General features: G+C 32.3%; 1 protein-coding gene across 1 annotated transcript; it reads right to left on the bottom strand.

Annotated features, from left to right (window-relative positions):
• Nucleotides 1-11,487: 11,487 nt before the first annotated feature.
• LOC114757167 (GDSL esterase/lipase At1g71691-like) lies at nucleotides 11,488-14,428 on the bottom strand. The gene is made up of 5 exons (XM_028946194.1): nucleotides 14,155-14,428; nucleotides 12,591-12,712; nucleotides 12,234-12,473; nucleotides 11,908-12,157; nucleotides 11,488-11,812 (listed from the first exon to the last, which is right to left on the bottom strand). The coding sequence occupies exons 1-5, from the start codon at nucleotides 14,426-14,428 to the stop codon at nucleotides 11,592-11,594; spliced, it is 1,107 nt and encodes a 368-aa protein (XP_028802027.1). The 3' UTR covers nucleotides 11,488-11,591.
• Between the last annotated feature and the right edge of the window lie 13,448 nt (nucleotides 14,429-27,876).

Below are 27,876 nucleotides of genomic sequence, written 5' to 3'. Positions count from 1 at the left end.
TATTCTTCATTATTCCATCAATTTCATGCCATACATGGTGGCTTGAGCTTGTTTGGGAGGAGTATGGAGGAAACTAGAGTCTTGGGCTAACACTTAAGATTATAAGAGAGTAATTCCATTTATTGTATTAGTTCAAGAGCTTGAGACTACTTAGTTTTAAATAATTTTGAATTATATTTCCATGAGACAATTTAGTTCTAGATTGTCACTGTTTTTATTCTTAGATTGAATTGATATTTGGATCATTTTTATGCTGAGATATTTGCTGAAATTTATGTTTATGAACCTTTGCATTGTTAATTAAGTTTATAATTGAGTTCTCATTATATATTTGATTATCAATGTGGGTTAAATTGCGAACTAGGTTCTTTTGTCTCTTGATGGTTCAATTGAGTTGGTAAATTATCTAATTATTTAATTGGATAATTCTAAGCATAATTTTCAGAATTAATTTAAATCATTTGTCATTAGTTTTAATGAGTTTAATTAACTAATCTTATATCATTATGAGTTCTCTAATGGTTTAAAGGTTTTTGAACTTGAGGGTTTTTCATGTTTCAAGTAGGTAATTAAACTTATTAATTTCTCTTTCTTGTCACTTTCCTTTGGTCCAATTAATTGATTTGAGCTATGAAAGTTAACTCTATAGGAATCCTAAATTGTTCTCTTAATCGTACCTGAAGAGAATATCTTGTTTTTTGTTTTTTTTTTAATTTTCTTTTCTTTTTTATTAATTTTCTTTATTTAGCATTTTAATTTTTCTTCTAAAAATCTCTCCCAAAATTACATTTGTATTTATTTAGTTTAATTTGACTTTCATCTAGATTTTGGGGTTTTGCATTGCATTTTTCACCACCTCAACTCATATTTAAAGAAAACCCCTAAATTGCTACTTAAAAGAATGACCTAGGTTGCCACTATATTGTATTTGTAGTTGGTCTTAGTTTAATTCAGTACTTTAGCGACAAAGGTATTATTAACTACTCTAATTCCATCATTTCCTACTTTTATTTTAAAAATTTTAAAAATGTATTTGGTGTTGTCGGAAATATAGTGATTACTTTTTTTAGCTATCTAATACTTTTGTGTAGTCAAGAGCTACACAAAAGTAGTTATCCAAACACTAACAATAAAAGCAGTTAATAGCAAAACTAGACTACTCAACAGCTAAATAAAATTAATCACTAAGAGTACATGGCAATGACATTATTTTGTAGCATTTAAAAATTTCAAAATATTATAATAAGTTTGATTTAGAATTTTGAAATTTACCCATCATAATTTGTTTTCTAGCAGTTTTTAGGGTATTTTTAGGTCTTTTTCCCTTTAAAAATTATAAAATCCTTGAATGGTGCATAAAAACTCAATTGACCATTAAAACCCAACCAACATTTATAATATTGCAAAATAATATATATGTTAACCATTAACCTCTGATTATAAGTTATTCGCAACTTTTGCTTAATTATTTATTGGACCTCATTAGCTATTTGCTATAAAAGTTTAGCAATTAACAAGGTTTATTTTTCACTACAACAAAATGTGTTATTTACCTCCCTCATTTATGTCTGTTTTAAAAAACAGAAGAGACTTCATGTCTGTTTTAAAGAAAACAGATGTTAATTCATGTCTGTTTACATCAACCAGACGTGAATTCATGTCTGTTCACACAAAATAGACGTGAATTCACGTCTGGTCACATAAAACAAACGTGAACTAACGTCTGTTGTTTCATAACAGATGTTACTTCACGTCTGTTTTTGAGTAAACAAATATGAAGTGACTTGATTTTTAAAATAAAATTTGCCCGCAGCTAGCATATCAGATTAGTACCGCGAACCTCCAGCCCGCAGCTATCTCGCGCTGCAACTCTGATTTTTCGATCTCTCCCTCTCATTTTCGTCTTTTACGTGTAGCAGCCGTGAGCTACTCAAAAATTTTTTGGTCTCTCCTTCTTATTTCAGCTCTCTCAAGGCCGTAGCCCTCCCTCCATTGTCATCGCATGTTCTGCATCAGCTTGATTTTTCGTATTGCAGCAGCTCGTCGCCGATTACCAAGGCTGAAGCCGTGAAGTTCACACGCATAGCAGCTCACCGTCCTCGTCCTCTCTCCAGGCCGTGATAGTCTTTGATTCGAAGGCACGCCAGAACAGTGAAGGTAAGTTCATTCAGCCGTTGCATTATGGGTTTAGTATGTTGTACGTGGGTTTGAGTAGCTTGAGGAATTTTGAATTGGTTTCTGATGTTGCTGTTTAAATTTTTATTGAAGAATTGTGTTTAGATAGTTTTAAATTTGTATATATTGATTGGGTAGAAAATTTAAAGATTTCAAGCCTTGTTAATACTTCTTAGAAAAATAATGCATACAAGGTGTTTGTCAAAATGCCTAAGAGGGATTGCATTTAGATAGTTTCCTATATGTATTGAATTTAGATTAAGGATTGGGTGTACATTAAATTATTAATGAAAAAATTGCATTTAGATAGGTTAAAATTTGTTTACATTGATTGGGTAATGGATTTGAAGTTTGAAATCCTTATTAACTAACTTGTTTGAAAATTAATATATAAAAAGTGTTTGTCAAAATGTCTAAAAGAAAATTTTCCTATATGTATTGAATTAGATGTTGATTACATTCAAGAGGAAGTTTTAAAAATTGGATGTTTATTAATTGGATAATGGATTTGAAGATTAAAAAGATTGTTATGCATTAATTAGTTTTCAATGGAAAGCTTTGTTCTCATAATGTTTGGATTTTTGTTATGTAATATGTAAAATCTCCACTACTTGTAAAAGTAATTTTTATGTCTTTTTAAATTTTAGGAATTGGCATGATGATATAGTTATTGTTTTATGTTGTAATTGGAATGAATCGGATTCAATTGATATCATTAGTTTTGAATTTGGTTAATGTTTATTGGGACTGTGCTGAATGGAATTAAATTGTTTAAAATTCCTTAGGTAGTAATAGTTGGATGAATGCTTTGAGAACAAGTGATGAATATGAGAACGGAGTAGAACGTTTTATTGAATTTGCTAAACAGAATGCTCATAGCAATAACGGAATGTATTTTTGCCCCTGTGTCAAGTGTTTAACTGAGAGGCGACTAAGTGTTGATGATATTAGGGATTACCTGCTTTGTGATGGTATAAATCTTCGATATACAAGATGGATATGACATGGTGAAGTAGGAACAAGTTCAATAATTGAAGAAGAGGAAGTTATGGATGATGTAAATGATAGAATGAGCGATATGATTCGTGATGTAAGGACAGAGTTCTTTGTGCGATCACATGCAAATGATAACTTGAAGAGTGATGCAGAGATGCCTTTGTACCCTGGGTGTTCTAAGTATACATGATTGACAACTACTGTATTGAAATTGTTCAGTTTAAAAGCAAATAATGGGTGGACTGACAAAAGTTCCACAGAGTTGCTTCAATTGATTAGTGATATGCTTCCAATTGATAACGTTCTTTCAAATCGTGTGTATGAGGCAAAGAAAATCTTGTTTCAGATGGGTATGGGCTATGAAAAGATACACGCTTGTCCTAATGACTGTGTATTATATAGAAAAGAGTATCCTGGTCTATGTGAGTGCCCAAAATGTAAAACTTCACGATATAAGGTGAAAAAGAACATGGACTGTGCTGGTAACTATGATGGTGATGAGACAAGTAAAGGGAAACCTTTGAAGGTGTTATGGTATCTTCCGATAATACCACAATTTAAACGCTTATTTGCTAATGCAACAGAAGCGAAGAAGTTAAGATGGCATTTTGATGAGAGAATATTAGATGGAAGATATCTTCGGCACCTTGCTGATTCTCCTCAATGGCAGAAAATAGATGAAATGTTTCCGGAATTTGGTCTTGAACCAAGAAATATTCGCCTTGGGCTTTGTACAGATGGAATCAACCCTTACGGTATTCTTAATAGCACACATAGTGCATGGCCGGTACTGTTGGTGATTTACAACCTACCTCCCTGGTTATGTATGAAGCGCAAGTACATGATGCTTTCTGTGATGATTTTAGGACCGAAACAACCAGGAAACAATATCGATATCTACTTGGCACCTTTAATTGAAGATTTGAAGATGTTGTGGGAAGAAGGCGTGGATGTGTTTGATGCATACAAGCAGGAGTCCTTTAAGTTGCGTGCCATGATCTTTACAACGATAAATGACTTTCCTGCATATAGAAATCTATCAGGATACAGTGTGAAGGGGCATAAAGCATGTCCTATATGTGAAGCAGACACATACTTCCACCAACTTAAGCATATTTCTTTGGACTTGACAACAACGATATCAGGGAATTCTTATCTTTGAAGGAGTTGGACATAGCATGGCTTCAATTAGCAATCATGTAAGTTTATTTTTTCATTTCTAACTTAAACTTCTAATTTCTTTGCACATGCTAATAATTACCTTATTTCAATTCAATGATAGCTTTTTCCATAACAAATGCATGTCATCAATGGAGAAGAGAATTTTGTATGGATATTTATGCCCTGCAAGTGTCCAGAAGAAGTACAACCCACTAGATAGGAGAATCAAATATGTGGGCAATACGATTAGAGACACTAAATTACCTTGTTATTTGGCACCAATTATTGAAGGGCAAGTAGCTTAATTATATTTTTGTAGACATACTTAAATTGCTAAGAATTATTGTGATATCCAATAATGTATAAGTCTTATTCTATGATGCAGTCATCATTGGAGTTTGTGTGTTTCTTGTCCTATCGACAATGTCATCTACTGGTTTGATCCCTTGGGTCATCGTCCAACCACTAAGATGAGGGGCGTTTTTAACACGTAAGTACCTTAATGTAGATCAATAATTTTGTTTTTACTATAAATTATTTAACTTGTGTTTTCATTTGCTTATAGGGCTTTAAAGACTTATTATATAACCGGTGGGAAGCGTTCTGGCAAAAATGGCCCAACAACTTGGATCTATCCCAACGTGAGTACTTTGAATTGAAGTTCTTTCATTGATGAGTTATTTTATATATGAATTTAGATTATCATTTCCTTGTGATTTGCAATGTGCTAAGCAACAAGGGTCAACAGAGTGCAGATATTACATTATCCGTTATATGTTTGAAATTATTGAGAGTGGATGTACTACAAAATTTGATGAGGTAAGTAAATATAATTTTAGTTTTGTAATAGTTTTTGAATTTTTAACTTGAATTGTTATTTATTTTATTTTCTTCATATGTTTAAATTTGTTCATTTGTCAATTTACAGATTTTTGATAATGACTGCTCATATACTGTTGATGATATTAACTTCATCCGAGACCTTTTGGCACAGCAACTGCTTCAAGAATGGTGGTCTAGGGATTGATCAAGTTTATATTTATAGAGATAATATGTTATCAATTTTGACTTTTGCAATTTGTTCTTCTTTTTTGACTAGTTAGTTAATGTGTCAATATATTGATGAAGTTGTGATGTTGATATGTCTTGGCTGAAAATATTGACTGGTTCATTCTATTTCAACGTGCTGGAAAGTGGCTATTATAGCTATTGTGGCTGTAGGGGAAGTGGTACATACGAAGTGAATTTTTTTTAAAAAAAAAACGAGCACATTCACGTCTATTTTTACACCAAAACAAACGTCAATTTACCTTTGTTCTAACAAAACAGACATAAATTCACGTCTGTTTCACCAAAACCAGACGTGAATTTATGTCTGTTTTTGCACAAACAGAAGTAAAAAAGTGATTTTTACTTCTGTTTAAAACAGACGTAAATAATACCGTTATTCGCTTCTGTTCAGAACAGAAGTAAAAATGGGGTACTTTTTATGTCCCTTATTTTCATATCCCCCGCAAAACAGAAGTAAAAAATCATGCAAAACAGAAGTAAAAAGTTATGCAAAACAGAAGTAAAAAGTCATGCAAAACAGAAGTAAAAAGTCTTCCTTGCAGTAGTGTTTTTTAGGTTATCTATAACCTTTGTTTAGGTATTCACTACATTTCATTAGTTGTTTACTATAATTATTTAGTAATTAGCAATATCTAAATTTCAAACTTGTTAAAATAAATAAATGAGGCCATTTGTCCCTAAGTTATTTGCAATTTTTTATTTAGCCATTCACTGCACCTCATTTACTACTCACTGTAAAAATTTAACAATTAACAAGTTATATTATATAACTTTTGTTTAGCGATGCAAAATATTTTATAAGCTATAACAGGTTAACGATTAAAAATTATGTTTTCTGAATTTCAAACCTAGTAAAATAAAAAAATGACAAAAAGAAGTTAAAAATTACTGAATGCTAAATAAAGAATATCAATAATAATCTGTTGTTATTTGTAAATTTATTATTGTCAATACTAAATAAAGTGCCTGATTTAGGATTTAATAATTTTTGACTTCTTTTTTTTTTGTCATTTTTCCTAAAATAAATTAATTAAGCCCTTTAACTATAAGTTACTTACTTTTGATTAAATATTCACCGTACTTCATTATCTATTTACTGTAATTATTATAATAATAGCTAATTGTGAAACTTTTGTTAATTGTTACTAGATAATCAAAAGTTGTGAATAACTTGTAGTGAAAGGGCTTCATTTATTTATTTTAACAATTTTGAAATTTAGAAAACATGATTTGTTAATTACTAGAATATTATAGTAAATAGCTAATATAATGTAGTGAATAACTAAAAAAAAATTTATAAATAATCTGAGTGAGGAGCTTTATTAATTACTAAAAATTTTATGATAAATAGTTAATAAGGTGCAGTGAATGGTTAAACAAAAATTATTAATAATTTATAGTCAAAAGTTAACGGTTAACTTACATACCATCTTATACATTTAATATAAAAGTTTGTTTGACTTTTATTTTGAATCTAAATATAAGACCCAAATTCTCTTTATCTCTCATATTTATCTATTTTTTTCTGAGTCGTCTTTGTAATAATGATAGTTCTAACTAATATACTTGGTTAGCAAGGATATTTTAATAAAGACAATATTTATTTATTACAAATAACTAACTTAACAAATTTTTTTAATTTAATCAAATTAGTCAACTAGCTCTTATATTAAGGATTGGAAGTAGTATTGTTTTACATTATTATATTAAGGATGTTAAGTGGCTCAATGATCACTTATATTTTTAGTGAGTGCTTGTAGGATCAAATTCCACATTTATACATTCGCCTTTACACGATAAATTCCTAGCTGCCTTTAAAATAAAGGGCATTTATGTTTTTTTGGCTGAATTTTAAAATCCACATTTAAATGGGATCATGCAATTTTAGTGCACTATTCCGAGATTTTATAATTTCTAAGTTCTTTTTCACTCATTTTCCCAATAATTAAAGTCGATAATTCTCTTTGCTCATTTCGCTTCTTCTGATTCTCTAGGATGAACTCGGCATGGTAGAAGATGGGTCATGAGGGGTTGGGCCGAGGAAGTTTTCTTTCTCCGTCGTCGCCGCAAAAGCAGACTGTGAATTGGTCGAGCCCACTGGCAGATGTGACCCTTTACCAAAGATATGCTTCAGCTGTTGTTTTTCTTTCCTTTGTTTTTTTTTTCTTTTGTTAGGAAGATATGAACTAAAGGTTTCCATCAATGCAGAAAGCATTCTTGATATGTTACTGTCCATATATATCTGTCTGTTTTTTTTTTTGGGGGGAGGGGGAGGTTTGGGTTGAGTCAAGATCCTTTCTAGCAATTATTAAAGTTGAAAAAAATAGACTTGCCTAAGGCTGAATATTACAAAATAGTTGACTTTTAGGGGCAATAAAGACTGTTGTTGAAAGTTTTTAGGGGGTAGCGACTGTTATTGGAACTTATCAGCTGCAACAAAAGAGTCTCCGTTAAAAGTATGGTTTTAGCGAAAAGTCGCTGCTAAAAGTGTCGTCAGAGAAAAGACCACCGTCGATCGCTACCACAGCATCGTAAGCTTGTCATTAACTGCTGCCACATCATCACTTGCCAGGTGTTGCCAAGTCACTCGCACACCTCACCATGCCACGTGTCTACACCTTGACACGCCACGTCATGAACTGGATATTATTACTATAAATATGGCCTTTCTATGGTTCGAACTCCTAACCTCTTCCTTCTACATCCCTTCTTCTTGCTATTGAGTTAGAATGAATTTAGTGATAATTTTTGTAAAACCAAATATATATAATAGTAATAAAATATTGAAATAGATTTTCAGGGACGACAAAAAATGTCGTCGCTAAAACTTTCCTTCGACGGCTATTGTATTAAATATTGTTAAATAATAATACTATTATTAAATATTTATATTTAATTTTCTTATTTGATTAAAATATCTATTCTCTAAAAAAAATAATTCATACAATATTATTTGTTATATTTTTTTATTTCTAATTATTTAAGCTATTATACTATTTATTTTAATATTTATATTTATAATTATGAAATATGAAAATAGTATATAAAAAATAATGAAATTTAATTATGAAAATTTAACTCTCACGTGCACACAATTATAATATCTCACTTTCATACACACTCGTTCCTTCCTCCTTCCCTTTCTTTTACCCTCACATACACTATATTACTTCTTTAACCCTCTCTTTCTCTCTCTCTAACACAATATGTAAAAATACTTTATTTTGTCATAACAAATCATATTAATAAATAAAATTATTATCTAAATATGATTTTTTTTAATAAAAACTTAAAATAATAATAAAAAGTTAAAATAGACTTTTTGCGCTGATATTTAGTGTCGCCGTTGAAAGTCATGTTGAATTGCCGTTAAAAGAAGTGGTGACATTCATTGAAAGTCTGACTTTTAAAAATTAACTTTCAGTAGTAACTTTAAAAAGTACTTTTAGCAAAAGTAAGATTTTTAGCAGCGATCCTTAATGTCGCCGCTGAGAGTTTATTTATTTATTTTTTTGGTGGATCGAGTTACTCCAAAAGAGAGGATAGGGTCGGTTGACTGCAAGAGGAGCCGGCATCTGGTTTTTTTTTTTTTTGTTCTTTAATAGGAAACCCTGTTGTTGCCTTCTTCTGTTGATAAAGGCTGTACTTATAGGATTGCTTTTGTGTTTCCCCCCTCATTTCTGAAATACCTGTTGGGTCAAGAAGCCACTGTTTAGCGATATGCATCTTTCATTCTCTTCCGACGACAGTTGAAAAGGTGGGAAACTGTGACTTGTAAAAGCCGTAGCTTCTCATTACCTGAATGTTTTCATCCCCCCCGGGGGGGGGATGAGTCTGAATGTTTCCTTTTATCCGTTGACTTGTACTCCGTCTCTCACCATATAGCTTCTCGCCATCTCAATATTTCGTTTGTCCAAGGGACAGACACGTCTGTCAAATTTTAGTTCCATATGGTCGAATTATGGTCATTCTTCGTGCGATCAGCATCTTCACATTCCATCAAAATTGGGTTATTTGGTTCTGTACTTGTGCCATACTTACACACACACTTTTAAGTGGTTTCCAACTGATATGAGAGGAATGAATGGACCGGCTAGAATCAAGTAACGAACAGACGGTTGATCTAGATAGGACCTTAAGAGAACCTGTCTCTTACAACCCTAACCATGAAGACACCACAAGGTTGATCACTCCCTTGATACTGTCGAGTATTCTCACGAGAATACGAGAATGCAAGCAAGGCTCACACAAAGAGAAATAAAATTCTCATTTTATTAATTATTCAAAATCATCTCCTCTGAAAAGAGTATATACTAAATTATTTATAGACTAAGACTCTTGAAAACCCTAAAATGAAAACCCTAATTGATAACCTAAGCCCTAAAAGCCCAATATAAGTTTTTAGAGCCTAAAACGCTAAGTAAATAAAATGCATCAAAAATAGATGCGAAAATACAACAAAATTAGGAAAATCAAAAGACTTTCTAGAATACTCTAACTTGCTAATCAAGATAGAATAATCTAGATCACACACTACCTAGCAGGATCCCTTCATTAATGAGAAGGATATTATTTGACTCTCTACTCATTAATGCAATACAAAATAAGTAAATCTTTGCCTTCAAGAAGCAATCAATACAAAATAGGAAACTGTAAAATAGGAAACTAATTAAAACAAATAAAATCATATAAGATCACTCTTGATGCTTCTTGAATCTTCTTGGACTTTCCAAATAGGTCTTCATAACTGCTATTCACGTCCATAAGCATGTATGGGCCTTTTAGACACCCATTTGGGCTTGCATATGGTTGAATCACGTTCTGGAACTCCTATGATCCATCACACAATGCATTTGGACCTCAATTTAAAAGATTATAACTCTAATGGACTCCTCCAGGCACATATAATTGTGTTGGGCCTTTAATTACATAGGAATTGGCTTTAAATCTCCTTTTGGGCTCTTAGAACGCATTTTTGTTTTTTCTTAAGGTCCAAGTGTTTACATTCTGATGACTCACATGCCATGGTGGCTTTCGGGGTGGCCTTCTATATGTCACGTCAAGCTCCGCATGTGTCCATGTCATTATCCAAGCAATGATCCATATCATCCTCCATGTAAGCATTATGAAACTATAAATCCTTTGAACACGTTGGAGGGCTGGTTGGGCCTCTAACTGGATAAGTATTTCTTGGGTTTCAAGACCTCCATATTGGACATTTCTTGGCATGCTATCACCAACTACTCATTTCTTTAGTCAATCTTCATGCTTCTCTCAAGACACCGAGGATTCCAAGAGGGATGTCTCAATGTGTTGAAGACGGTATAGTTAATGCTTTTGTCATTTTTTTTGTTCATGCTTCATCTTGGGAATAAAGGCTAAGTAATAGTTGAGATATCAAAACCAAACACTTTGATAATTAATTTGGATACATTATGAAAATTAGTTAAATTAATTATTTATAAATAAACTATATTGGTTTTCTTCAAATAACCCATTTAATAATTTGCATTCAGAACTCATTCATAAAAATTCCTTTTACATGTGTCATGAACATGATTTGTTTTCTGTTGGGGTGGATCAGGCCCAAGCCCATAAGGTTTGGGGTCTAAGATATAATAAACTAAAGACTAAATATTACTACTTGTAAAAAACCCTTTTATCTTTTAGAGGAAACGGTTTTGCGTTCAAAAACTTAATAAAGCATGATGTATATGTGAGTGTGAAACACTCTTCAGAGACTTATAAGTTCTTCCCTCTGCAACTCTCCTCTCTCCCTATTCTCTCATGCTTTCTTCAAAGATATATTTGTTGTATAAGAAAAATCCGACTTTGCCAACGTGATTGGATTGTTCCATGTGGATACCGGAAATACTGATCTACATTCCAGATATACCAAATTCTCACATTTAGGAAAAATTATAAACTTAAGAGATAAAATGAATTTAAATCCTACATTTTAAATTAAAAAAATTAAAACCAAAGAAAATCGATCTCCCAATTAGCTCATACATTTAAAATTGGGAGTATTGACTTCGACTTCAGGCATGGAAATCCAATTTCTTTTAGACGAAAGTTTCTTTATAACTTGTGAGGAAATAACAGCAAATAACGCAAAAAAAGGAGGGGGTGGGGGGACTCTGCCACCATATAATAGATGTGTGATCTGGTAGAAATGAATAAGTGAGTTAGAGTTGGGCAAGCTGGTTGAGGTTGAGAGGATAGACAAAGGATGAGTGGCCATTGAAAGCCATGGTTGCCATCAGAATGTTGACTGCTTCTGTTGGATGGAACGCATCCCAAAACACGTACTGCCTTCTGTTGGGACATGGCGTTTGGAATGGAAGGCACGTGATTTGGCCTCTGTTCCTCCCTATCCCACAGCACCCTCTGTTCACTACACTAAACCCTGCTCGTCCATCACAAAACCATCATTTGAGACTAACCATGTTAGAATTAGAATACTGAAATAGTTTTTTCTTTGTTTTTTTAAATTAGACTAACCATAAGATCTTGCATTGGCAAGAATTTCCTGGAACATGGTGGCCACATCCACAAATATGAAGGTGGCACCTGGAAGATTGGCATTCAAATTCCTCAAAGTGGCTTTCACATTTTCATTAAACGGGTTGACCAGCAAGTTCACTTCTTCTGAGCAGCTTCCGCTCATACTCTGAGCCAAAATGCTGGGAATACATCCCATTAAGCCCAGCCCTGCAACCGCAAATTTCCTCGCTCCGAGATTGTAAAGCCTCTGTCATAAATTTCTGGTTAATTTTTCAGGGATCTTCCTGGAAAATATTGAAAGGGTCGATACAATATAATCTTACTGTGAGCTGCTGAGTATAGGTGTGAGCCAAGATATCAGCATACTGCTGAGCGTTATACTGATTGCGAGTGGGGTAATTAGGCATAAGGTAGTTGTTTAGGTAGTCATTGCTTCCCATTCCTACAAAGAATATGCATTTCCCAATGCTTGTTGCTGCTTCATCTGCCCCAAGATTTGCAGTTATTTGATTCAATGTGTTCTCGAAGTTCCTTATCTGCTCATTGAATGGTATGCGCCCCACCTGCTCAAGACGCATGAAATTCCCTTAATTGAACAGCAACAATTAAAACCAATAAAGTTTGGGATCCATAATTAAATGGAAAATACTTGGGTCAAGGATTCTATGTTAGTTGCATACAAAGTTTCTTCCGGTGATGTCAAGGATTCCAGCAGCTGCTGAAGCATAGTTAACTCCATGAAGCACTTTATTTCCTGATGCTTGAGAGTAGGGAGGAATTAACGGAAGTCCAAGCAGTTCAGCTGCATCATTATTTATGCACACATCAAATTTACATGTAAATTTAATTATTATATGCATGTAATTATGGGAAAAAATAATACGCACAAAGGATAAATCAATACAGCTTGGTTTATTTCAGAATGACAGAAGCCAAAATGCCGAATAAGAGCCCATTGCCCATATATTGTTTACTGTATCATTTACTCTGAGATGGTGCTACGACACATGAGACGACAGATCTATCATATCTGGTTTTAATATGTGAACCAATCACATTAATACTCTATATCGGTCAAGAAAGAAGGGATAAAACTAGTTGTGAGAACTATGAGAGAGGCTCACACTGGTAGATGGGCCCCACCTCTGTATCTTTCTCCTTACTTGACCATTTATGTAAATGGGGTAAGGTTATCTAAGTGAGTATGACATATAAGGCGCCTATGTCTCTTGAAAAACCGAATGATCTTAGTGCAGATGAAAAAGATATTTCTCCGCAAAACAAAATAAGGATATAATAGGAAAAGGACAAGATGAGAAAATTTTGATGGAGCCGTAGCTAAAGGGCTCTCATCTATTGGGCCTGGCCTAGATCATGTGGAGTGTGTGCAGTCGGATACAGAGAGAGAAGAAGGAAGGGTTTAGCGGGGGGTAAGCAGAAACTTGAGTGTGTGCTTGAGTGTTCCTTTATACAATTATACTTCTATTTTTCCGGAAACCTGTAGTCCTTCTAGCTTTGACTTATAACTTGGCTAGCTTTTTTTCATCTTTTAAATATATATTAGTGGGTCCTATTAAATTTCACTCTACTTCCTCTACGATATCTGTTAATAACAATAGTTTCAACCGTAAAAATGGAGTCTTGCTAGTAAGCAATCGTACTACTTGCGAGAATTTAATATATCACCTGCAAATTTTTCCTTATTATATATATATATATATATATATATGCACACACACACTCACATGTATATATAGAGAGAGAGAGAGTGAAGCTATACTTCAAATCTGCCTCTCAAAAAGCAAACCCTTATGGTTAAAGTTCCTTTTCTATTACCAAACTAACACTGAAATAAGTCATACAAGTGTCTAATCCCAAGTGCACATATATATTCTATTCGCATCATACTTAAAACCATAAAATGTTAGCACAGCTTCAACGGAACCAGTTTCAATAGTTTCAATATTTATCACTTTGATGAGCACCGTAAGCTTATCAAATCTGAATCGTCTATATCTTATTTAGATGATCCAGATTTGATTTTTTTTAATTTCTATTTATTCAAAATAATTATTTTAATATGTATATAATTTAACATAGTGAAAATCTTTTATAGGGAATAAGAGAAAAGCGAGGCATCTGATCTGAATATTCAGATTCTGATACAAAATAGAAAAAGCCAAAGAAGAACAAGAAAATGGAGGAGGCAGGACAAGAGACGAAATAAATTAATCAATCACGCACCTATTGCATCAACCATGGTATAGCCATTGGAGAAGCGACCAGTAGGGCCTGCACTGAAGTCGATGCCGTAAGGAAAATAGTTGGCCTTGGCAAATGAAGGAAGGTTGTTGTTGTTGCCATTATCGATGAGAGAGTCACCAAATATGAACATGGCAGGCACCATTTCTCTTCTGTTGTTAAACCCATTGTTCTGCCCTCTTACTGATTGCACCAGCGCCATGCAAAGCACAGCAAGCATTGATAATGGAGGCTGCAACGTTAAACACCTAGCCATTTCAAGAGAACAGGAAAAAAAAGTCAGGTTTTGCAGGGAAGAAGTTGGGGGGTTTCGGAGATCGATGAGGGTAAGAGGGAGAAGAAAGAAGAAAAGGTTTTAAGAGGCCATCAAAAGAGTAAGAAGAGTTGGTAGTTGATAGAAATGAATGCATTCATCGGTTTGCTACGTTGCTGTAGTAATGATCCTTACTGAAACACTCAAAATTCGTGCATGCCATTTTTAATATTGACCTCTTTTCTCTCTCCACCTTATCAGGGCGTTCCGTTCTTCTTTTTTTTGTTTTTTGGGTCAAAGAGTGTTCCGTTCTTGGAGCTAAGTTTACTGTGAAAAACTAGATTCAAATTTAAAGTTCAAAATTAATTACTCATATTTATAAGTCATTTTCAACGTATTTTATACAAATTAAAAAAAATTTTAAATTTTATTAACTCTTATTTAAAATTTAACAACTTTCTAATTTTGTTCTTATTTAATATAATACTCATTAGAACAAAATCAACACCATATTAAATGAAGGATAAAATTTTACATTTATATGAAAATTTTCTTTCTTTGCCTTATAAATAGGATCAAAAAATTGATTCTCTTTCTGTCCTATAAATATGAGCAGGGGAATAGTTCATTATAGGTTTGGCCATGGATAAGAGGATCCTATTCACAAAGTCCGACTTTAAAAAAATGGTTTAAATGTTGATTTACATGCAGTCAACACCTATATTTTGTGATCCGAACATATACATTTTCAAATCAGTTTGAGGCGCCAAAGTGAGCCTGAAATAGTGAAGGTTCTGAAATGGGCACAGATAGGATGTTTACGACGAAAGAACATGGAACGCGCAAGAATGAGCTCTGGAATGGTTTTGGAAAAATCAGCGTCGAAAATAGATTTGGCCATGAGCACTGGAATTAGTACTGCACCACCTGGATCCTTTCACTTAATCCTCAAGTTGAAAAATAAAAAATTAAAAAATTGACTGTTTATTTATTATGAAGTTTGACTAGACCATTAATACACTGCAACGGTTAACCAACATGAACAACACAGTCAACGCTTTACAACTAGCGGTGAAGAAGTGATGGGCACGGGGGCCGGACGCGTGAAGGAACGAATTTATTACCCCTCGAAGCCCCGCACATTAATCATTCATCATTACTGTTGAGCTAATGTATGTTAAACTATAAATTATGTTCTGGTCAACCAATGAAAACCTTAAACTACATTAATTCTTATTTAAAATTCAACAACTTTCTAATTTTATAGGATACGAGAAAAATATTTTATATTAATGTATGATTTTAATCATCATTTATTATTATATTGACTTTGTAAATACCATATGAGGTCTTCAATATAAGAGCTAATTGAAGATTAAATTTGATTCTAAATACAAGACCTCAATCCAGTTTGTCTGATATTTTTCTCAAAATATCCCTATTAATTATAATAGATTCCCATCAAGGTGTAATTTCAAATTGCACATGATTACATAAAATAGTTCACGGAAGTTAGCATATATTTATTACAAATAATCAGACATAATACATACTAAAGTTGTATGCTGAATTTCCATAATTTCAGTGCTGAAGCGTGTAAATGGATATTGAAATTCGCCCAAAATAACATAAAGAGAACATTAGAAAGGACATAGAAAGAATAATATTTATTGGAGAAAATGATAAAAATTGTAATTAGTTAACACTAACTCCGGTTTTAATATAAGAACTACCTATACATTTAATTTGGTTTTAAACATAAAACCTTAATCCATCTTGTCTTTCATATTCACTACGAGAAATATACTTTTTACCTCTTCTATTTATGTCTGTTTATAAAATTGAGGAGGAAAAAAGTGAGTATTCTTGTCTGTCTCAACGAACTGAACAACAAAAAACATCGATGTTCTCATTTGTTATTAATAAATAGACGGGAAGGGGCCTGATTTTTTTTTAAAAATTTGCCTAAGCTAAAGTCTAGCAGCCCGCGAACAACTCCCTCATTTTCCATCTTGATTTTTGCATCGTCTCTTCCTCCCATTGGCTCATGCTGGTCTACGCGAGTACCTAAAATGTAAAACTTCACGATATAAATTGAAAAAGAACATGGATTGTGCTGGTAACTATGATGGTGATGAGATAAATAAAGGGCAACCTTTGAAGGTGTTGTGGTATTTTCTGATAATACCACGATTTAAGCACTTATTTGCTAATGCAACAAAAGCAAATAAGTTAAGATGGCATTTTGATGAGAGAATATTAGATAGAAAATATCTTCAGCACCCTACTGATTCTCCTCAATGGCAGAAAATAGGTAAAATGTTTTCGGAATTTAGGCTTGAACCAAGAAACCTTCGCTTGGCCTTTGAACAGATAGAATCAACCCTTACAGTACTCTTACTAGCACACATAGTGCATGGCCAGTACTCTTGGTGATTTACACAACCTACCTCCTTAATTGGTTATGTATGAAGTGCAAGTAGATGATACTTTCTATGATGATTTTAGGACCAAAACAACCGGGGAACAATATCGATATCTACTTAGCACCCTTAATTGAAGAATTGAAGATGTTGTGGGAAGAAGGCGTGGATCCGTTTGATACATATAAGCAGGAGTCCTTTGAGCTACATGCAATGATCTTCACAACGATATATAACTTTCCTGTATATGAAAATCTATCAGGATATAGTGTGAAGGGGCATAAAGCATGTCCTATATGTGAAGCAGACACATACTTCCACCAACTTAAGCATGGAAGAAAGACAGTTTACCTCGGTCACAGGAGGTTTCTTGATTGGTTCCACCTATGATCGAAGACTAAAAAAGGTTTTTAATGGCTCGTTAGAGCATGGCATGGCTCCAAATGTATTAACTGGAGAGGAAGTTTGTCAGTGAGTAGAAAGAATCAGTGTCATCTTCGGTAAGAATTAAAAAGGTTGTAAGTGAGAAGAACATACGGAAAAAGAGGTCTATTTTTCTTGATCTTCTATATTAGCACATGTGGAGAAAAATGTGTATGATAGTTTCATCAGTACTCTTTTGCACATACCTGGGAAAACTAAAGATGGAATTAATACAAGACTTGATCTAGCTAAAATGGGAATACGAGAATGTTTACATCCACAATTAAGAGAGGGTGGTAAGCAGACTTATATGGAACCAGCAGCCCACATATTGTCTAAAGTCAATAAAAGAAGTTTGTGTCAGTGTTTGCATGGCATCGAGGTGCCCCAGGAGTATTCTTCTAATGTGAGAAGGCGTGTATCAATGGATGATTTGGAGTTAGTGAGAATAAAGTCTCGTGATTACCATGTACTAATACAACAACTATTACCAGTGGCTATTCGAGGCATAATGAAAGATGATGTGAGGAGCACTATAACTAGATTATGTATCTTCTTCAATGCTATTTGTAACAAAGTTATTGACATAGCAAAGTTGGATGAATTGGAAAATGAGGGTTATGTTATTTTGTCTTAGCTAGAAATGCACTTTCCTCCAGTATTTTTTGATACCATGGCGCATTTGACCATTCATTTAGTGAGGAAGATAAGACTCTGCGGCCTTGTTTTTCCAAGATAGATGTATCCATTTGAGAGATACATAAAAGTCTTAAAAGGTTACTCTAAGAATTCTTATCGACCTGAAGCATCAATTATTGAAAGATATGTAGTGGAAGAGGCTATGGAATTTTGCAAAGCATATCTATCAATAGCTAAGGCACCATCTCGGCATGAAAAGGGGATAAGTAAAGGAACAAGAGGGCTCAAAGTGAAGAGTATGAGTCATGAAGAAGTTCTACAAGCACATTTATACATATTGAATAATATGGAAGAAGTACAGTCGCATTTAGATGATCACAAAAGAAGTTTAAAAGACAAGTATCCAAAGAAAAATGATATGTGGAGAGCTAATAAGCATAATAAAACATTTATAGCATGGTTCAATGAAAAGGTTTTAAGAGAACCCAATGTGTCTGATACAATAAAATGGTTAGCTTGGGGTCCTCATTTTGAAGTCATCACTTGGAGTGGGTGCGACATAAACGGATATTCCTTCTACACAAAAGCTCAAGATAACAAAGTACTATGCAAAATAGTAGGGTAATAGTAGTTGCTAAAGCGATGCATTTTTCTAGTTCAAAAGATAAAAACCCCAAAGTGGCATTCATGACTTGTTATGGAGTTATTGAAAAGATATGGGAGGTAAACTATACCAATTTCAAGATTCGTGTCTTCAAATGTAAATGGTCAACAATAATGGTGTTGAAATAGATCAACAATTTAGATTTACATTAGTTGATCTTGATAGGGTTAGGTATAAAGATCAACCCTTCATTTTAGCAAGCCAGACGAACAAGTGTTTTATGTTATTGATCCAGCAAATAAAAAATTATCAATTGTTCTTCAAAGTAAAAAACAGAAGGACGATGATCCAACTATGAATCTTGATGAGACGTCATCTTTTGCTTCAAATCCACCTAGACCAAGTGAAGTAGAATTGGTAGCTAATGATGAATATGCTGTGAGAGATGATCATTGTGAAGGGATATGGAACAACGTATGAAGTTAGACTAAGTAATGTAATTTTGCAATATACTGTGTGTTATTTTGTTTCATTCATTTAACTACAATGTACTTTTTATTATTTATGTTTTACGCATTTCATTATAATTTACTTATCCATCTAATTTTGGTTTCTCAATAGGCACATGGAGGAGGATTCTAATAGGAATATGGAGGAGGATTCTAATAGAAATATGGAGGAGGATTCTAACAATAATCATGTTAATGGGCCACCAAGAATGGGTAGAGGTAGCACAAGACTAACAGAGTTAGTAGTACGTCAAGGTCGTATTCAAAAAAAACATGTGGATTTTGATGTCAATATGAATCCAGTTGGTGCAGAGAAGGACAGATTCATTAGCTATATAGGCTCCATTGCCCAAAGCAAAGTTAACATTTTGTGGCCTAGTTGGAAGTCAATATCAAGGGAAACAAAGGATAGGATTTGGAAGATACTTTGGTATATCACTTTCTATTTTTATTTGATTTTTTTTTTTTGTAAATATAGTTATAACTAATATCTTTAACTTAAATATATATATTGTTAATTGCAGCAAATGTATGACATCGCTCCTACTGAGCGAATGAAAAAGCATTTGTTGTAGTAAGTTCGTCAACACTAGAAAGATTCCAAGCACATACTCATGAGCTAGTATGTTCGAGGGGCCAAGAAGGAAGACGATCCTTGTAAAAAATACTCTTCCTTGATCGAGATGATTGTAGAAGGTTTGTGACATCACAACATGATCCTAAATTCCAGGTACATTTCCTTATAAAATATTTAATTTTGATTTAATTTACTTTACTTACTCAATTTACTTTGTTTTTTTTGTCTATAGGAGTTAAGTGCTATGAATAAAGAAAGGCAAGCTAAAAATTTATATTAGCACTATTTGTCTCGTGGAGGTTACAAGATGCTTGAGGAGTGGATCATGCAGAATGATTTGAAGGTGATGCAGGAAGCTGTGAAATCAGATCCTAGTATTGTTATTCAGGCCCTACCTCCTCCTCCACATCAAAGAAAATGGAAGGAAGCAAGGATGAAGAAGGGTCAATATATTAATCTAGCAGTTGCTAAGATTGCTAAAAAATTGGAAGTTGTAAAGTTCAAATAACTTTAAGTTATGCTAATATTCCTTATACTTTGTCTTTTTCTATCATACTAAAAATGTTGTAGGAAGCACTTGGCGAAGGTTCATTTAGTCAGAGTGGAAGGATGAACATTTTAACAATAGTGATTGGGAAGCCTAATCAACCCAGACATGTTAGAGGAGAAGGGAGGACAATTGGTCTTACCCAATATTTTGGACAAACTTCACAAGCTTCTCTACAAAGTAACCTACTGATGAGATGATAGCTAAATTTTAAGACCAAGTTCGTGACGAGCTCCAATCCTAGCTTGAGGTCAAGATTGAGGCCTAGCTACGTCAGTCACTTCAACAAGAGCTTATGGCTGAGCTTCGTGATGAGATAAAATCTATGGCCTCTAGCATACAAATTGGGATAGTTCAACAACAATCCACACCTCAGGTTTGCAATTAATTTCACTTAAATTAATATTGAGTTTTCCCAACTTTCTCGTCTTTAATGTAATACTTGCACTTCTCTCATTTAGGATTCCCCAGGTTTCAAAGCACCAAAGACAGTTGTAATCCACCGGGGTATTAGGAATGCATGATCCTAGTAGTCCCACGGTGGATGTTGGACAGTGTTGTCTTCGTTTAGAGGTTCCAAGGATGCTTGTTGTTGCTGATGCTCTCCTCTATAATCAAGGGAGCACCATACATCACCAACAAATTCAAGAGGACAAAGTGAGGGTTACTGTTATGGATGTTCGAGAGGGAAAGGCAAGTGCGAATGTGCCATTCCTGACTGCTGAAGTTGTAAAATTAGGCCAGGCAATAGGAACTTTCATTCTTTGGCTTAGACATCTTGGTGGTGAGGAGATAATACTTGCGATGGTAAGAAAATGTCTCATTATAATATGTGAATTTTCTTTAACATAATACTTATAATACTTATCTTTATTTTATGCTTCATTAGAGCTGTTGGTAGATATCCGTGCTTGGCACAATTATATGAGGACTATAAAACAATTAACAAGGTCAACAAAAAGATACCTATGGGGATTGTGGGTGAAGAAAAATCATATTCCTTTGGACTTGACTACAAAGATATCAGGAAGTTCCTATTTATGAAGGAGTTGGACATAGTATGGGTTCAATTAGCAAGCATGTAAGTTTATTTTTTCATTTTTGACTTAAACTTCTAATTTTTTACTTTGCACATAGTTACTAATTATTATCTTATTTCAATTCAATGATAGCTTGTTCCATAACAAATGCATGTCATCAATGAAGAAAAGACACTCGTATGGATTTTTATGCCCTGCAACTGTCTAGAGGAAAGCCACTAGATAAGAGAATGAGATATGTGGACAATACAATTGGAGACACCAAATTACCTTGTTATCTAGCACCAATTATTGGAGGGCAAGTAGTTTAATTATATTTATTTACACATATTCAAATTGCTAAGGATTATTGTGATATCCAAAAATGTATAAATCCTACTCTATGTTGCAGTTGTCATTAGAGTTTGTGTGTTTCTTGCCCCATCGACAACATCATTTACTAGTTTGATTCTTTGGGTTGTGGTCCAAGCAGTGAGATGAAGGGCGTCTTCAACTCGCAAGTACTTTAAAGTGGATCAATAATTTGGTTTTCCCTATAAATTGTTTAACTTATGCTTTTAATTTGCTTTTAGGGCTTTAAAGACTTATTATATAATGAGTGGGAAATGTATAGGCAAAAATGGCCTAACAACTTGGATATGTCCCAATGTAAGTAGTTTGAACTGAAGTCTTTTCATTGATGACACTTATTTCATATATGCATTTGCATTATACCATTTCCTTATGATATGTAGTGCCATAAGCAACAAGGGTTAACAGAGTGCGGATACTACATTATCTGTTACATGTTTGAGATTATTGAGAGTGGATGTACTGAGAAATTTGAAGAGGTAAGTAAATATAATTTTGGTTTTGTAGTAGTTGTTGGATTTTTAAATTGAATTGTTACTTTTTTTTTCTTCATATGTTTAAATTTGTTCATTTGTCAATTTATAGATTTTTGATAATGACTATTCATACACCATTGATGATATTGATTTTATCCGAGACCTTTTGGCACAGCAACTGTTTCAAGAATGGTGGTCTAGGGATTGATAAAGTTTATGTTAAGAGATAATAGGTTATCAATTTTGACTTTTGCAATTTGTTCTTTTGACTAGTTAGTTAATGTGTTAATGTATTGATGAAATTATGATCTTCATATATGTTTGCTGAAAATATTGACTAGTTTAAATGTTAGACTATTTCAACTTGTTGGAAAGTAGCTGTTACAGTTGTTCTTTTGGTATGTTAGTAGTATGGCAAGTGGTATTCAGGAAGTGATTTTTTTTTAAGAAAAAAGAGCACATTCACGTTTGTTTTAAGAAAACAATAATAAATAGGAAAACTTTTTACTTCTGTTATGATAAAACAGAAGTACAAAGTCACACTATTTACTTCTGTTTTGTAAAATAGAAGTAAAACGTCACTTTTTTTTTGCTTCTGTTATATATATTTATGTCTGTTTTGGAAAAAACAGAAGTAAATGATTGATTTTTTTACTTCTGTTACCAATAGACGTAAAAAGAAAGTACTTTTTATGTCCTTTCTTTTCATTTTCCTCCTAAAATAGAAGTAAAAAGTCATCTAAAGCAGAAGTAAAATGTCTTCATTGTAGCAGTGATTTATCTATTTTTCTCCAAAATAGTCCCTATAATGATTGCACATGTTAAAGAATTTCTATCAAAAAATGGTTCTAATGCATATGATTAATAAGGGTAATTTAGAAAAGACTGCACATATTTATAATAAATAATTAACTTAACTAATTTTTTTAATATTCATGAATTAGTTATCTAGCTATTATATTAAAGACTGGAGGTAATATTTCACCTAAAAAAAAAAAAAAGACTGGAGGTAATAAATTAGGAGAATTAAATATCAAAATATAAATTTGAAAACACTAAATTTCCTTCCATTATCCTACATTCTAATGTCTCTCACAATGTATTTTGAAAATAATATGAATTTTTCCCCACCCGACAAGATCTTTTTCTAACTTTTATTTTTAATTAACGTAATATCCATGTAATCTTATCATCAATATATCATTTAATTAATTATTAACATAGGTATTTAGCCGTTTATATAATTAAGGTTTTTTTTAATCTGATTTATATCATTTGACATAAATAAACTCTATTTGCCAAAACAAACACTTGAGTATGTTTCATATCTTACAAGAACAAGCTTTTTTTTTAATTATAGAACACTGCAAAAAATTTTGACTGTCGATGGCGACAAAAGTCACCTCTAAAGGTTTTCAACAGTGACTTTTTGTCACCACCAAGTTGCTGCTATGGCAACTGTCGTTGATACTAATAGGCGGTGACAAAATAAGTCACCATTAAAAGTGTATTTTTAGTTGCGACATTTGTTGCCACAAAGGGTGCCTTCAGCGGTGACCCTATATGTCGTCATTGAATTCCACTTATAGTGGTGACGTCATTGAATGATACTTTCAACAAAGTGAAAAAAAATTTATAACACATCATATATTATTTTTACGTATATTTTCAGCTTTTCTTATTTTTATTTAATAACTATTAATTTATCAGAAATTGTAGAATAAATATGATATATTTCCTATGCACACCCCCTCTCATGCTCCCTCTCTCACTCTCACTCATTTTACATAATCTCTGTAACAAAAATAATGCACCAACATCACTTTATTTCTCAAACTCTCTCGCTCTAAACACACCAATGTGTGAAAATGCTTTATTTATTAATAATATATTACATTGATGAATAAAATTTTTATGAACAAAAACATAATTATTTTTTGGAAAAAAATAAAAGACTTTCAGTTGCGACAAAACAAAGTCATCGCTAAAAGTCTCTTTCAATAGTGACAAGTTGTTGCTGCTGAAAGTGCCTTTCAACGGCGACTTTGTTTTGTCGCCACTAAAACTAGTAAGTTTGGGTGATGATATCTACTGTCATTGTTGAAAGTGGAAATCTTTAGTGGTAACACAAAAAGATACCGCAAAACCTCAAAATTTTTTGTGGCGAAAAAAAAAGGCACTATAGAAAGTCTAACTTTCAGACAAAAAGTCTGATTTTCAGCAACGACTTTAAAAGTCACTGTCAAAAGTCTTCACTGAAAGTCATATTTTTTGTAGTGGAAATAGGCACCAATAGTCTGAAATTATAAGTAGAATTAAATATGCAATCTCCAATTTTCAGGAGATCATTGTTCAACACTTGTCTCTTAATTCCATTGGAAAGTAGCTTGAGTTCCACAACTTTACCCTTAGAGTTGATAGAAATTACAAGGTGATAATGCCTCTGTCACTAAAGCATTCAATTAAACTAGGTCCTAAATAATGTTTAGTTTAGGATTGTAACAATAGTTACGTCCAACCTGTTACTAACATTTTTAAACTTAAAATTTAATAATACTAATCATGGTAGAAAATAATCTTAGTATAATTTTTGAAAAGGCTACTATAGTTATAAAAAGAAATTTGATTTGCTAGAAATATTAAACATGATAGAAAAGACTTGAACTAATCATTAGATATGTCTATCATAATTATGAGAGTTTTACTAAACAAATTATATGAAAACCATAATTAATAATATTTCACAATAATTGGGTCTTAGGCTTTATAAAGTCTAGAACATCACATTTAACTCTAAGCCCTTAACATAGTATTTTTTGAATAAAGTTCTTTCAAACCAACAGTAATTAACTATTTTTGAAAGTCATTGTGGATCCACAACACATAAACACAAGCAAACCCCTGGAGACCACTGGCCTTCTACCAGCATGCAATCTAGCAACAAAAGTAACTAAGCCAATCAGACTTAGATAAATTAGAGTATGTAAAAAGAGTTCTATGTGACAACATACAAGTACTCATCACGTGACAAAAAGGAGACTATACAAAATAAACTTGATAGCTAAGCCTCTGTCGCCTTTCCTGACAAACCAACCCTAAAGCTATTACCTGAAAATGTTAAACTAGGAGGTGAGACAAAAGCTTCAATAACCAACAATCCTATTTATCAGGCATGCAAATAAGTGCTTGGGAGGTATCAAGTGGAGCAGTTATAAAAATCATAACATTTACAATTGTCACATGGTTGTGTGTGTGAGTGTATCAAAATACAATATCTCACTCTCAATTCCACCTTATTTCCTTACACCTTATTTCCTCTGACTGAACCCATAGGCTAGTATTGACCCATGTGACTAGTAACTCAACATAATAAGCTCACTGATCAAGTGATGTGAATATGCGAAAATCCACAGAGCACAAGACTGGACCATGGATTCCCCCTTAGTCCACTATCGGGGTGTCATATGCCCTACAACACATAAAAGGGCCAAAGAATCAACATTTACCATCCCCTTTCGTATTTATACTTATAAGATTTATAAAATAATCATTTACTAATGACATAATAACTTTCACATTTACCAAAATTGAGATTTTTAAATTTCAATAATCAACATCAATCCTCAAAACCATTTCTTAATAAATTCATGTTCCACATGACAACTTTATAAATTTATAATTTCATAATTATTTTTCAATAACATAAAGTATCTCAAGGCAATTTCAACAATAGTACATTTAGTTGCTCAAATCATATCCCAATGGCATTTCAAGAATCTCATATAATTCAAAATCACTTACAAACATCATACAAGCATATATAGCAAGTAAAAAGTGGTTATTATCACAAAGTCAACCCAGTGCTCAAACTAATAATTCAATAATTAATCTACACACTTAGTATTTAAGCTAATTAATTAAGCTTATATATATTAGTTAAATTTCTAATTTAATTTAATTTTTATTCTAAATTCTCACAACCCTCATAACCCAAATTTAAGTATTTTAAAACTAACTTATAAATTTTCTAACAAACCAAATTATTCATTTACATCCTTCGGATTATTTACTTTAATAAAAAGAATTTTTTAAAATTTTCAAATATGAAATTATTATATTTTAAATTCTAAAAAATCTCATTTCAAGTTTAAATCTCAAAACCAAACTATCAAAAATTTAGTAGTACCTCAAATATTTATAAATAAATAATCTAATCAAAATTTTAATGGTATAACTATTAAATTTCTTTTTCTTCTCAAATAATAAAATTTTAGCTAAAATAATTATTTTAAAATGTCCAGTCATCCAATAAATAAAACTAAACAGATTAAAATATCAATAATATGTCAAACAACCTACATAAATTATTTAACTGAATTTTGATCGGTACAAATATGATAGATCTTATAAATAACATATTTTTCAATTAAAAATTAATTTTTAAATACTAAAACTAACAAATGGACAAATCTAAATTGATAGAAATGATCTACTATAATAGATCTACAATACTGTGGTTAACACTCATCAAAACTCAACACTTATCCCAAATTCTCAATCCAAAAATTTTCTCTAAGTACCACAAATTTACTATAATTAGACAGATGTAACTGAGTGAAACAATTTTCGTGAAGAAAGTTTTGTAATTAGGAGTAGTTTTACTTATCAAAGTGATATATAATGATGACAAAAGAAGTGAGAGAGAGAGCGACGCTGCAAATGAATGAATGCGTTGAGAGAGAAGAGAAGAAAAAGACGAGGGGACAATAAAAAGAAAACACTCAAGATGAACTGAAGTTAAAGACTCTATTTAAAATGGAGAAAATAAAAGTTTGGAACCCTTTTTTTTCAAATATTTAAATCCTTGGAATAAAATTAAGATGTTACAACAATCAACTTAGGTCATTATTTTGAAGGAGCAAATTATGAGTTTCTTTAAGTAAGAATTTAAGAAATGAAAAATTCAATAAAATGGACCTAAACTAAAATGCAAAATACTATATCCAAATACAATATGCAAATATCCTAAAATCTATATGAAAATTAAATTAAACTAAATGAATGTAAATGCAATTTTGGGGGAGTTTTAGAAGGAAAAATTAAAATGACAAATAAAGACAATTAACTAAAGAGTAAAGGAAGTTAATAAAATACAAGTGAGAGGTTTTTCTTCAGGTACGGTAGAAAAAACAATTTAGGATTTGCAAAGAGTTAATTTTCATAGCCCAAATCAATTAATTAGATCAAAAGAAAGTGACAAGAGAGTGAGATTAATCAATTTAATTATTTACTTGAAATAAAAGAAACCCTGAAATTTAAAAGCACTTAAACCATTAGAGAACTTATAATAGTATATAAATTAACCATTAAAATTGATAACAATATATTCAAATTAATTCTGAAAATTATGTTTTAAAATTGTCTAATTAAATAGTTAGACAATTTATGAACTCAATTAAACAATTAAAAGGCAAAAAAACCCAAATTTGCAATTCAAACCACATTGATAATTAAATCAATAATGAGAATTCAATTGTAAATTTAATTAACAATGCAAAGGTTAATAAACATAAATTCTAGAAAGTATCTCAGCATAAATATAATTTAAATATCAGTCCAATCTGAGAATAAAAATAATAATCTAAAACTAAATTGTTTCATAAAAATATAATTCAAAATTATTTAAAACTAAATAATTTCAAGTCTTTGAATTAAATAGATAAATAAAATATCACTTTTTTTTATGGTCTTCAAGTGCTAACCTAAAACTCTATTCTCCCCTCTTTTTTTTTAGTTACAAGGGGTGGGATCGAACCCGCACGCACACACCCCACACACACCCATACCACTAGGCCAAATGGC

The sequence above is a fragment of the Neltuma alba genome, unplaced genomic scaffold (assembly GCF_004799145.2).
Source record: "Neltuma alba isolate B1F8T4 unplaced genomic scaffold, ASM479914v2 tig00000201_pilon, whole genome shotgun sequence".
NCBI lineage: Eukaryota > Viridiplantae > Streptophyta > Magnoliopsida > Fabales > Fabaceae > Neltuma > Neltuma alba.
The sequence above is the reverse complement of the archived record's forward strand: the minus strand, read 5'-3'. Positions and strand labels throughout refer to the sequence as shown.